We start from the raw sequence: 13,116 nt of genomic DNA, 5'->3' as shown, positions 1-13,116 counted from the left end.
CATGTGGGCGACTCCCCAAATGTATAGAGGAAGATCAGACGAGACTAAAATTTAACTTTTCGGCCACCAAGGAAAACACTATGTCTGGCGCAAACCCAACACATCCCATCACCCTAAGAACACCATCCCCACAGTGAAACATGGTGGTGGCAGCATCATGCTGTGGGGATGTTTTTCAGCAGCAGGGACTGGGAAACTGATTCGAGTCAAGAGAAAAATGTATGGTGCTAAATACAGGGATATTCTTGAGCAAAACCTGTTTCAGTCTGCCTGTGATTTGAGACTGGGACGGAAGTTCACCTTCCAGCAGGACAATGACCAGAAGCATACTGCTAAAGCAACACTCGAGTGGTTTAAGGGGAAACATTTAATTGTGTTGGAATGGCCTAGTTAAAGCCCAGATCTCAATCCAATTGAGAATCTGTGGTCAGACTTGAAGATTGCTGTACACAAGCAGAAACCATCCAACATGAAGGAGCTGGAGCAGTTTTGCCATGAGGAATGGGCAAAAATCCCAGGGGCAAGATGTGGCAAGCTCATAGAGACTTATCCAAAGTGACTTGCAGCTGTAATTGCCGCAATAGGTGGCTCGACAAAGTACTGACTTTAGGGGGGTGAATAGTTATGCACGCTGAAGTTTTCTGTTATGTTGTTCTAAATGTTGTTTTATTCACAATATAAAAAAACACCACAACTTCACAGTTGTAGGCATGTTCTGTGAATGAAATCATGCACACCTTCAAACAATCTATTTTAATTCCAGGTTGTGAGGCAACAAAACATGAAAAATGCAAAGGGTGAATACTTTTGCAAGGCACTGTGTGTGTGTGTGTGTGTATATATATATATATATATATATATATATATACACACGCATATACTGTATATACTCGAGTATAAGTCGACCCGAATATAAGCCGAGGTACCTACTTTCACCCAAAAAAACTGGGAAAACTTACTGACTCGAGTATGAGCCTAGTGTGGGAAATGGCAGCAGCTGGTAGTGCCCCCAGTAGTAATTCCCCCTGGTTGTGCCCCCAGTAGTAATCCCTCCTGGTAGTGCCCCCAGTGGTAATCCCCCCTTTCAGTGCCTCCAGTAGTAATCCCCCCCTGGTAGTACCCCCAGTAGTAACCCCCCCTTTTAGTGCCCCCTGTAGTAATCCCCCACTGGTAGTGCCTCCTGTAGTAATCCTCCCCTGGTAGTTCCCCCAGTGGTAATCCCCCCTTTTAGTGCCCCCTGTAGTAATCCCCCCTTTTAGTGCCCCCTGTAGTAATCCCCCCCTGGTAGTGCCCCCTGTAGTAATCGCCCCCTGATAATGCCCCTTGGTAGTGCCCCCTGTAGTAATCGCCCCCTGGTAGTGCCCCCTGATAATGCCCCCTGTAGTCATCGCCCCCTGGTAGTGCCCCCTGTAGTAATCGCCCCCTGGTAGTGCCCCCTGATAATGCCCCCTGTAGTCATCGCCCCCTGGTAGTGCCCCCTGTAGTCATCGCCCCCTGGTAGTGCCCCCTGTAGTCCCCCCCCCAGTAGAGAGAGACGTGAAAAGAATTAAAAAAAAATAAACACTTACCTTAAACTCCCGCTCCTGGTCCCGCCGCTGTCCGCTCCTCCGGCCGCTTTGCATGGGAGAGACGTCGAAGATGGCTCCCGCAGTGGGAGCAGCAGCAGCCGCTGAGAGTACTCTCAGCGGCTGCTGATTACACCAAACACGCAGCTGCCGGCTCCGGCGGCTGTGTGTTTGGCAGTGTGTAGCGCTGACCGAACTCCGTCCGGTCAGCGCTACACTTGACTTGAGTATAAGCCGAGGGGGTACTTTTTCAGCACATTTTTTGTGCTGAAAAACTCGGCTTATACTCTAGTATATACGGTATATAGGTGTGTATATATATATATATATATATATATATATTATTTTTTTTCCTAAATCGCGTTGGACATTTTTTAAAATGATGTTCTTGACCTATTTCAATCATAAAAAGACAACTTTTTACGTGATGCCCATGTGAATAGCTGCAGGTCTCATGATAAAAGTGATACCCTACTGGATAGCTTGCCCCATCAACCGTTTATACTTTCCAATGCATTCAGGTAATAGTAGACTATGCTAAGATCTACAATTTATAAAACTAAACTACCTACCACATGAAACCCAAGCTTGTAATGCACACATTTTTCACATATTACTCTAGTTGAGAAAACAACTGAATAAGGTAGAAATTTGGTTTCTAAAGAAGTCACCTCACTTTTGATTTTTTCCCCAGCAATTGCAATAAATCACTAGACAATAAATAAATAGTAGAAACCTAGTTTGAAAGAGGGGACTCAATAATTGATGATGATGGCCTTTATTAATAGCCAGAAGTTGTAAGACAAAAAGCTTTTAGCGCTCCCCCTTTTCCCTATATCTGTTTAGGCTATTCACTGTCTGCTGATCAAAACCAGTAAGCAGGCAATTAAGGGAACACGCTTCAGAAATACCAGTAGAAGTGGTCAGTAATGGCAGGGTACTGACAGTAAGAGGATCACTATACAAATCTATAAAGCATTGTCCCTAAGCCTATCCCATCAGAGTTATATGTTCAACTAATGCTGCCCATCCACTAGCAGACCATAGAAACGACAGCACGATTACGACATTGCAATGTGCTGTCGTTTCTATGTCTGTGATGAGCCTACACTGAACGAGCAGTCGTTCAGTGCAGGCTCAATCAATCACCTGGCAACATGCTAAACCAGACGTTACCGTCAAGTTGACCAGCATGTTTGCCAGATGATTGATGGCGGAAACGACCAGCATGCGCATCGCTGGTCGTTTCCGACTTTAAATTGCCCGACTTTCGGACGATTTGCAAGCGATTGCACGATAACTACGTCGTTACCGTGCAATCGCCTGTCAAAATCGCCTAGTGGATGGGCAGCATAACATGTAGGTAGCAGAGTGGTGGACTATGTCATTACAGATAACTTAATTGAACACATCAAAAATTGCTATATACACAAGCTATAAAAACCTTTTACACAATTACACCATGACACCAAGCCTCCAAATCAGAAAGAAGATACAGAGAACGTCAAACAGAACAGAAATTAGACAGATGCTTGCAAACTTCCCGAAGAAAGCATATGAACCAAGCCCACAAGGAATAAACAAAACAGTAACATTAGTGACATAACAAGACTAAAATTTAAATAAATCCATTAAACAAAAAACACAAGGACCAGGAGGGAGTAGAGAGAGAGGGGGAAAGAGACGGTGCTAGGTGGGGAGTGCTACAGAGGGAAAGAGTGAGCGCAAGAGAGGGGGAAGTAGAGCACGTGAGAGGCGGGGGAAGTAAAGCGCGTAAGAGACAAGGGGAGGGAGAGTTCGAGAGAGAGACGGGGTAGAGGGAGAGACAGGTGATGGAGGAATCAAGATAGACGGGAGGAATGGAGAGAGACTAGGAGGGCGAAAGCATGAGAATGCGAGAGCGACAGGGGAGAGAGCGAGAGCGACGAGGGAAGTAGAGAGCTAGAGATGAGGGGAGGCGGAGAGCGAGAGAAACGCGGTTGACAGAGACTGGTAGATGAGGGAATTACTCAACAAGTACAACATTTAAAAAGACAGATTATCAATTCAATAGAACATACAATTATTTCAAAAATCAACTGAGATTCACAACCAGATAAAAGCTGAATATAGATTCTTACCTGTCTGTACCACAAGACAGAATCCAGTCCAGCTTGTCTACTGCAGTCTATAGTTTTCGAAGTTTCAGCAGATTCCTTCCCTATATGTCCTCCTCCTTCTGAAACTTTTGCTTTCAAACCCTCTGCTTGCTGCACTGGTATCTTTGCAGAGTCCTCTGGTTTAGGAATAATCACAGACTTGCCAGTGTCCGGCCCAGATACCAGCTCCTTAGATTTACTAGACCCAGATTTCCCTAAATCTGTCAGACTTGGTGCTTTAGTGAGTGTTGGGTGTACTGAAGACTTGTGCTTCCATTCTTCTTTCAGAGTAGCCTCTCTGTCTCTCATGGCCATCTCAGCTTTTTTTTCAATGTTGCGCTGCTGCTGTTGCTGCTGTTGTTCCAGGTTCTGTCTTTGCTTCTGATGCTCTTCATACTGTTGTCTATATGTTGGGTTAGTGCTGAGCAGATGGGCATGATATCCTTGGTCACTATAGCCATAAGGAGGCACATAGGCATACTGATTGTAATAGAGGGACTGCATGTACATGTTAGGACGTTGCTGAATAACTGAGGGTTGTTGGCTAGTGCTGCTGAGCTCTGGCTTTTTATCCTCAGGAGGCTCAACCTTCATTTTCACTTCAGTAACCTCCAGATCTTCTTCTTTCTTGACTTTAAGAGGCTGACTTTCTGGTGTCGTCTGACCAGTGGGGTTCATGGCACCTGGACTGGAATGTGCATAGTTGGGAGAGTAGTAAGTTTCAAAGGTCTGGTAGTATGGGGAATCCTTGTTCTGGGGTTGTGGTGGAAAAAGGGACTTTTTGGCACTTTCCTTAACAAGCTGCTCTGGGTCTTTAACCTTTGTGCCCTCCAATTTACCTTCCGCATCCTCTCCTGCATCAGAAATGTCAGAATAAGCTGGACTGTTGGTTTTAGCTGAAGTCCCCTCTGCCCCATTTTGGGTCACAACATGTAGTGGTGTCATGGGCTGACCAGGACTGGGGTTTTCCATTCGGTTTGTAGTATTTCCTCCCATTCCTATAGAAGGGCTAGGTGCATTGTCTGTGAAGCTATATATTTTGTCAGCCTCAGCCTTTATACTGGCCAAGCGGCTCTGGTGAGAATCTGAGCCATTGAGAAGTCCATCACCTTTGCCTACTAAATCACTCACGGCATCCCCATAAGGGCTTTTCCCTTCTTCAGGACGACCAACTTTCATGGAGGTTCCAGGAATTTCTTCTTCCCTTGGCTCTTTCTTCTTTTTTTCCTTCTTCTTTTTATCCCTAGATGGGGTTAAAGCTGGATTAATACTAGATGGTTCTCCCATTACTGTTGGTTTAGGCTGAATGGGCTTAAGCTGTGGGCTAGTAGGCATGGCTTGGACAACTGTAGTGGTGAGACCAGTGGAGGAACCAGGACTTCCAGCAGTGAAGGTGGTAGTTTGGATAGTGTATATCTGTTGAGGTACTATAGCAGGGGCAATGGGACGGGCAGATTTCACACTCTTAGATGAAGTCAATTTGTCTGACTTGTTGCTTCCGTTTCCTTTTTTTACTGCATCCTTTTCTACCAGTCTTTTTTCCTGCGACTCAAAGCCATCATTACTTGTATCATCTGCTGCCATTTGACCATCATCTGACCCATCATTAGAAAGTGCTCCAGGGTCTGTGTCTCCTTCTGTACTTATTTTTTTCTTGCCCATCACTTTACCTCCAAACTTTGAAGAAAGAGGAGGACTGTGTGGCTCAGTCAAACGAGCCTTAGGAGTGGCAGATCGGGCAGGTGAAAGGGATCCCTTCTGTGACTGAAAGTTACCATTGCAGCTACCCATGTCCAGATGAAGATGAGGTTCGTCACCACATTCACTGTCTCCATCTGCCTCTGGTTTACTGTCATCATCTGTGTGTGCATGAGCCTGATGGTATTTCAGGCCATTAATGTGCTTGTATTTTTTGTTGCAGTTGGGATGGGGACAGTCTATTAATATGGGTGAGGAACAATTCCGGTCTAGTGCAGTTGGTTCCACCTTGATAGTATTTAATTGCACTGTTAAAGGCAAGGACACAGACACCGGGGCAGATGAAGACCCCATGGAGTTTGTGCGCGCACGCTTACTTCCCTTGGAGTCTTCTGAGCTGGAGGTCAGTTCCATGTCAGAAGGAGTCTTACTTTTGCGTTTGCTGGCAGATGATGGGCTGGCTTTTATATCCTCTGTTGTGTTGCAAGGCTGTGGACGATGCTCACCTGAATTCTGACTTCCTCGTCTACCTTTGTTGTTGGCTCCAGCCCGTGTCTTACTATTACTGCTGCTGCTGCTTGCGCCTTTACTTTCAGGGGCTGGTGTGCCTTCTGCAATGGGAGCATTACTACTTGGGCGTATGCGTTTACCCCTACCCCGTCCGTTCCGCATCTCCAAGTCACTGGTGGGAGAGTCGCAGAATCTGGAGGGGGAAGGGGAAGAAAGGGAGGAAGTGAGTCCACTTACTTAAATATACATTTCTAATAAATATACATTTCTAAGATATTTAAATTACTGTTGCATCAGACATACCTAGCGTGTTTTAAAATTCATTCCAATGTAGCAGGCCATGTGTTGTGAACGCATGCCTACACTTTCCCACACAAACATTCCTCATTTCTGTAGTACAATGTGGTCAAACACACCACATCTCAGGAACCAGACTCACCTAGGTGGAGCCCAGTCATGTCGTGTACAATCCAACAGGGTACCAACATAGGTCTTGTTTCTCCAAGTCACATTTACAACTAGCATTCCTGTAGAAGAAACACAAAGTCACTTAGAGGCAAAAGGATATTCAAGCAGAAAGAACTAGGATGAGTAAACTATTGTTAGAAAGTCAAACTCTGATCAAACTGATGACGCATATCAGATTTTTTTGTTCTAATCAAATCCAGCATAATTTTCAAAGAGTTCAAGAATATGAATTTATTAGCAGTCTGCACATAAAATGAAAAGAAATTAAGAACAATTATAATTATATCACCTAATGAAAAAACAGCTACAGGGCCTGTTGCAGACTAAGGTCTAAGGTCCGTATTCAATTAGAAGCGAAAAACTGAGATCCGCAAAATAGTATCGCCGATTGTGCCTTTTCGCCTATCGGAAACTTATCTCCGTATTCAATTCCACCCGCTTTTCACGTACGTGGATGCAATGTAATAAGCGAAAAAGTTTTGCCTCTGAATAGCAGGAGAAAAAAAAAAAAAGTTAAAAATTGTTGTTTTGGGGTGCAAAGGTGGGGAAATCACTCAGCCCCAAATGACAACTGCGTCAAAAAATTCCTGAACAAAAACTTAAGTACACCCTAAAAAAATACTTTGAATTTGGGGGCGAAAAAGTACAAAGTGGGGGGACAACTTCGCAAACTAGCGAAATAAGATTCTAGGGGTGCTCTAAGAAGGGGTCAAGTGTTTTTGGGATTGCAGGTGTTTTTATGAGGGAGGAATTTCACTTTCATTAAAACTTCACTTTAGAGACATTAAAAAATGCTTGCACCCATTTTCAGGTACCCCAAATTTGACAGAACTATTTATTTTCTCCCAAAAATACTGCTTTATGCCATTCTTCACCACTTGTGCAAAGACGCTAATTGGAGGTAATTATACCAACTTAAGTACCCCAAACAGTTTTATTGGGGCTATTCGGGCACTATTGCATTGATCCCGAATGTTTCTGCATCTTTTTGGGGGGGATTCAGGCCGATTTCCCAAATTCTGACACCACTTTCCGCCTGTTCTGACTTTGTGTGTCGCCGTTTTCGCGTCTTCTGGAATTGAATAGGGCGAAAAGCGGGGACGCACACGATAAGTTTCTGCGGCCAAAAGATGCAATGTAGGTGAGAAGTCCGGCATGCAAAACTTTATCGCAGATGCGAAACTAATTGAATACGGCCCTAAGTAGAGGTTCCTCAAAGAGACTGATAAAAGTGACTAGTTTCTGTTGCGGACGAGCTGTTTTATTCAAAAATAGAATTTTGGTACTTACCGATAAATCCCTTTCTCTGAATTCATAGGGGATCCTAGAGTATATACCATTGGGTGTATAGACGGGTGATGAGTGGAGCCTTGCACTCTAAAAATTTCTTCAGAAGAGTAGCAGGCTCCTCCACCTCTATACCCCACCCGAACTCAGTTAAGATTAAGCAAGCCGAGCGGAGACGGATAGCAGACCAATAGAGGAGGAGAGACAAGGAGGAGGAGGAACCAACTAAGAAGGTCCAAGACCAAGAACAGCCAACCGAGGCGACAAACCTGACCACCCTTGAGAAAACCACTGAAAACAAAGTGAGAGAGAGCACCAACAAGAAACTGTTGTAGCATGGAAGAAATATAAGCAGAAGACTCAAGAAAAAACATAAGCACATCTAGAAGAAGCAACTGCAGCCGACCAAGAACCACCACAATAATGAAGGCCTATCTAGTTACAAAAGAGGCCGGCTTCATGCGAAGCACAATCTGAATGTAATGAAAAATAAAATAAGGAGAATGACCGGACAGAGCCGTAAACTCTGACACTATCAGGCGAAAGCAAGAACCAACCGCAGAACTATGGCTCAGAACCATACTTGAGGTCCATATAGTTTGGGAGTTCAAATCCATCCAATTGAAAAGATAAAATGGGCTTGATGTAGGAAAACTCCACCAGGTTGAAATTGCATCTAGCAGCAGGAGGTACCAAAATAACTGGACTCAAGAACTCCCTGCCGAAGGCTTGAAGATCAGGTCGCAGGACAACTGATGCGGAGAACAGATAGAGAAGGCAGAATCTGCACCCTATCACTAGTAATAATTGCAGAATTATCCAAAACCTACAGTGTATTTCAGACAAGGTGTGTTGTTCGAGGAAGGAGGGAGCGGAGACAGAAACAGAAAATCTCTGGATTGTCTGAACAATCTACCCAACATGGTTGGAAAGAACTTGTGGAATAATAGCCATGGGCTGGGGGGTCCGCGACTTTAATACCCCCACCCCTCTTGCTACTCATGGGGGATGGGAATACTTACCCCTGCTTTGCCGGCCGGTTGCGCGGTGGGCATGTGGGACACGGACACAAGCCGCACGCAGCTGCGGCGGGTCTCCTATGGCCTCGGGATCCAGACACGAGCCGCAGGCAGCTGTGGCGGGTCCCGCCGGCGGCTCTCACAGTGCAAGCAGACTGGCACAGCCAGTCTGTTGAAGAGAGATAAAAATAAATGAAGAAAACAAATGGCTGAGGACAGCACTGGAAAAGCATCAGGCTCCCTTGGCAATTAATCTAAACTGAGTTATGGTGTGGTATGGGGGCGTGGGAGCCAACTACTCTTCTGAAAAAATTTAAAGTGCCAGGCTCCACTCATCAGCAGTCTATACTCCATGGTATATACTCCAGTGTCCCCTAGTGGATGAAGAAGAAAATAATTTAAATAAAAGTAATACTACAAATTAAAGACAACTGATTACCAAGTTCTGGAATCTTTCTATTAAAATGCATAGCACTTTAACTAATTTTATGGGGCAAAGCAGTGGTGCAAGAGTCAGTCTGCTGCCTCACAGCACTGAGGTCTTGGGTCCGAAGGCACTACCGTTGTGAAGTTTGTATGTTCATTATATAAATAACTTCATAAATAAATGTAGACAGTGGACATCTCCCACTATGTTCTCTCCCTGGTATTTTCTACATACAGGACCTAATTGAGAGATGTTTGGGGGCCCGTGTCTGCACAGGACATGTTCTGCGCATACGCAGAACGGGTCTTGCAATCTACCTTGCAGACCCTCCAAGCCATAGCATGATTGCTGTTCCCGGAACTCGTGTCGCCTCTGTTTCTTCTGGGAAAGACGAGGCCAGAGACGAGGCCAGGGTCTGCGTTGGCGGACGCAGATTCCTGGCCTTTTACATGTCCAGGCACCGGCCAGGCTGCAGGAAGCTTCAGCTCCCGCTGTCTGACCAAACTAGTGACCATCGGTTGCAGTAATGGGATCGCAAATGCAGCAAGGAGGCGACTGACACCACCTTCTGCATTTGCATCTGGGATGGACGGATTTGCACAGCTGCTTGCGTGCGGCTCTGCAAATCAGTTTTCTGTGAATAAGGCCCACAATCCAGGTCTGTAGGTTGTATAAAGCATTTCAATTTGGGCGCAAAGTTGCTACTTTACTCTTTCAGTGGACCAGTAGCACTGATCATTTAGAGCCACTGACAAGTTCGCTTCTTGTTTTAACTGGAGATTAAGAAGGAGAAAAAAAAGACTACTCACATAAAAAATCGTTCAGCATATGCATACATTGCTTCAGTCTATATCCATGTGCCAATGGGGAACTAAAGCACCCACGGCTCTGAAACTTTGGGAAAGTGCAGTTCCTAGTCTCACCTGCATTTAGGTTTATTTTTAGATAGCAGATGGCAGCACAGCTGCGGATGAGGGCTCTATGCAGAGTTAGCAGGTATGAATTACCCGGTTTTCAAGTACTCTGTGGTACAGCCTTGCAGACAGAATGGTACTGTTACAAGCTCCACGGAATCCCATATTACATTAGATCAGAAGCTCACCGACTGCTGCAAATCTGATCCCTGTGGTTTGTCTGCACTGAACATCTGTTATCATAATTAACTCACTGGAACTCACAGGTAATTTGCAGCTATAGCATATGACACATACAGTTTTTGGAATCTCAACAATGGCACAAGGGCAGTACATGTGATCTGAAGATGAAGCAGAGATAAAGAGCTGTCAGCTAAATGTCAAGCTGCTCTGGGAGTGGGTAAGGCCAATGCAGTAGTATTTCAGGAGATAGTGGACAGTATATAATCGATGGAACTGTGAAAACGCCTTAGTGTCTGCTACTGTTTTTGGAAGCAAATGCATGTTGTGGGGGAGACAAAGTAGCAGGACCCTAAATTTCTCCTCAAATGCAGCTGCTGTAAAGTATATTTCAATCCACGATTATGCCAGTAATACAACAAATAAATGAATACAATGTCTACACTGAAGATGAAATGTAACATTCATTAAATAATTAAAACTCAAAAAAGTCATAACATAAAAGTATGATGGAAAATTTTGCTTATTCAACTGTCCTGGGATGTAAATTTGGGCTCCATGTCTCACCACTATATGCACTTACACCAGGCAGGGGCCATGACCAAATGGCTTCTGAGCCAAATTCAGAGTGAGTGCCATTAAGTGTGTGCAAGAAAACAAAAATATCCAGTGTTATTTTATTTATCTGTATTAATAATAAGCACTTTATTTAACTAATATACAATTATACAACTCATAATAAATTAATAAAAACTAAATGTCAGTGTAAAATCAAGCACTGCATATTTTCTGCCAGTCTGAAAATGACCCATCCATTACTAATCTTCTGGGCTACAGCCACAGGTAAACGGGTGTGGTATAAATGATCGGCAATAAATAGGGCGACACCAAATGGTCGACAGTGCAAAAGATCGCCACACACTTGGTCAACACTTTTCTTTTATTATTTTAACTCTAACCCTCCCGCTAGTGCCTAACCTTACCCCTGGTGCCTAACCCTAACCCTCCCCCCCTGGTGCCTAACCCTAACCCTCCCCCTAGTGGCTAAACCTAAATGTAGCCTAACCCTAGTGCATAAATCTAACCGTAACCATTTGTGTCAACCATTTGAACCTGTCGATCTTTTGTCGACCTAGTTCATGTTGACAATTTGGTGTTGACCTATAAAAACTGTCGAGCTTTCATCCGGATACTCAGGCAAACAGCAGCAGGAAAAGTATAGTTGGGCCACAAGACACACTCCTTCTGTTTAATCTAACCTTGTTTTGTCTGTGAGCATCCTTAAATGTATTACAGTGGCTGGTCTTTCAGTACGTGCATACTGCTTAAAGTGCCTCCTGTAATCACAGTGGACAAAGTTCACGTGTGGCAGATGTGTACAGTCGGCACTGGTGGATATCACGTTACACAGTTACCTTCTGGCCGTACTGTGCAACCCAGAAGTAAAACAATGAATGACACGTGAGCGACACAGTCCCAGGCAGCAGTTGTACACAGGAGGCACATGTATTGCAGCATGCTGAATGCCCTTGGACATTCCATAAAAAACAATGGAAAGACTAATATGTTGCACAATATACACATATGGACACCTAATACATACACAACCCAAAAGCAATGCTCGGACTTACCATCCTCAGTTTCCTGCCACACAATGCCTTCCAAGTTAACGCTGGTGCCAGGTTCACAAGGTCCAAGGCATTCAGGCTCAGTAGCCAGAGCCACATCACTGGTATTGACACCCACTGATCTTGTACGCACCATGATCTGCTCACATGGAGCGGAGATGTCATTGTTCACCATTGGGACTAGCAGATGAAGAGGTATCCCAGAAGGTGCACACACCGGGGACTCCATCTATGAAAAGACAAACAGTAGCTTAATATGGAGTAGTTACTGAAGTGAAGGGGTTAATGCAAAAAAAAAAACAAAAAAAAAAAACTAAACAATAAAAAATATAGTTTTATGTGACAATGCTAGTTTCCAAAAAATATAACATACAGCTTTATACCTGGGTCACATAAGTCATTATAGAGCACCACTAAGCTAAAATGTCACATACAGGACGTAACATTCTTCTTGCTCATACAGTAGTTAGCAGCAAATGTTCTGTTCAATACTGAGAACAGAACTTGGTTTGTGTATGCGGAAATTGCACTGATTTACAGCAACAGTTACAAAGGATTATTACGGCATATAAGGAAATCTTTACAGTTTGAATCCAAACTTTGAGGATTCAACAATCCTTTAATTGATCAGGAAAGTACTAAGCATATTTGCCACTTAAAGTTTAAGAAAATTATTATTTGAATTATCTCATTGTACTGTGCTGTAATAATAAAGCAGGGCTGAACAATTCCCAAGTGTCTGAGAATAATATCTTACACCAAAGTCCGGGGGTCTGACCCAGAACAGACCCCTTTAACACTGTGGCAAAGACCCAGGCTATCCCAGGTTCGGCACCGTTCACACCTAAGCCGGGTCTAGTGACCCAGCTCTTCTGGCGTTGCAGTGGACGCTTGGAGATGACATCATCTCCAAGCACCACTGAAGCCAGCCAATCGGGCAGCATGCAGCACTATACGTGTCATCGTGACCCGGATCGCACAGTTTACATGGCAGGATGACATGGGAACGACCCGTGGCCAACCCTGCAAGCTACCAGAGTTGGATCCTCGGGACTCAGGACCTGGGTGGATCCGTTTACACTGACTAAAATCCCGGGTCGATGCGCGTTCACGTGCATCAACCTGGGATTTTCAGGTCAGGGTAAAAGGAGTATAATTTACTGCTGGCACCCAACTTGTAGCAGCAATGTTTATTGATGACAACAATGGCCATAAATAGTATTGCTTGATTATGCCAAACCTGCACTTGACATTTTCCTAAAGAGAAGGTCAAAAATATATT

The 13,116-nt window shown here is 44.3% G+C and overlaps 1 protein-coding gene across 4 annotated transcripts in view; it reads right to left on the bottom strand.

Moving 5' to 3' along the window:
* ZNF609 (zinc finger protein 609) overlaps positions 1-13,116 on the bottom strand; it is a 153,797-nt gene that overhangs the window by 27,110 nt on the left and 113,571 nt on the right. For 3 of the 4 annotated variants that reach the window (XM_088446080.1, XM_088446073.1, XM_088446087.1), the window contains 3 exons: positions 11,838-12,063; positions 6,351-6,438; positions 3,686-6,104 (listed from right to left, as the gene is read on the bottom strand). In XM_088446080.1, coding sequence (XP_088302206.1) covers positions 3,686-6,104; positions 6,351-6,438; positions 11,838-12,063 — 2,733 coding nt within the window. The remainder of the gene's footprint in view (positions 1-3,685; positions 6,105-6,350; positions 6,439-11,837; positions 12,064-13,116) is intronic. The other variant, XM_088446092.1, reaches the window with a different exon arrangement.

This window comes from Taudactylus pleione, unplaced genomic scaffold (genome assembly GCF_031769625.1).
Source record: "Taudactylus pleione unplaced genomic scaffold, aTauple2 ptg000019l, whole genome shotgun sequence".
Taxonomy (NCBI): Eukaryota; Metazoa; Chordata; class Amphibia; order Anura; family Myobatrachidae; genus Taudactylus; species Taudactylus pleione.
The sequence above is the reverse complement of the archived record's forward strand: the minus strand, read 5'-3'. Positions and strand labels throughout refer to the sequence as shown.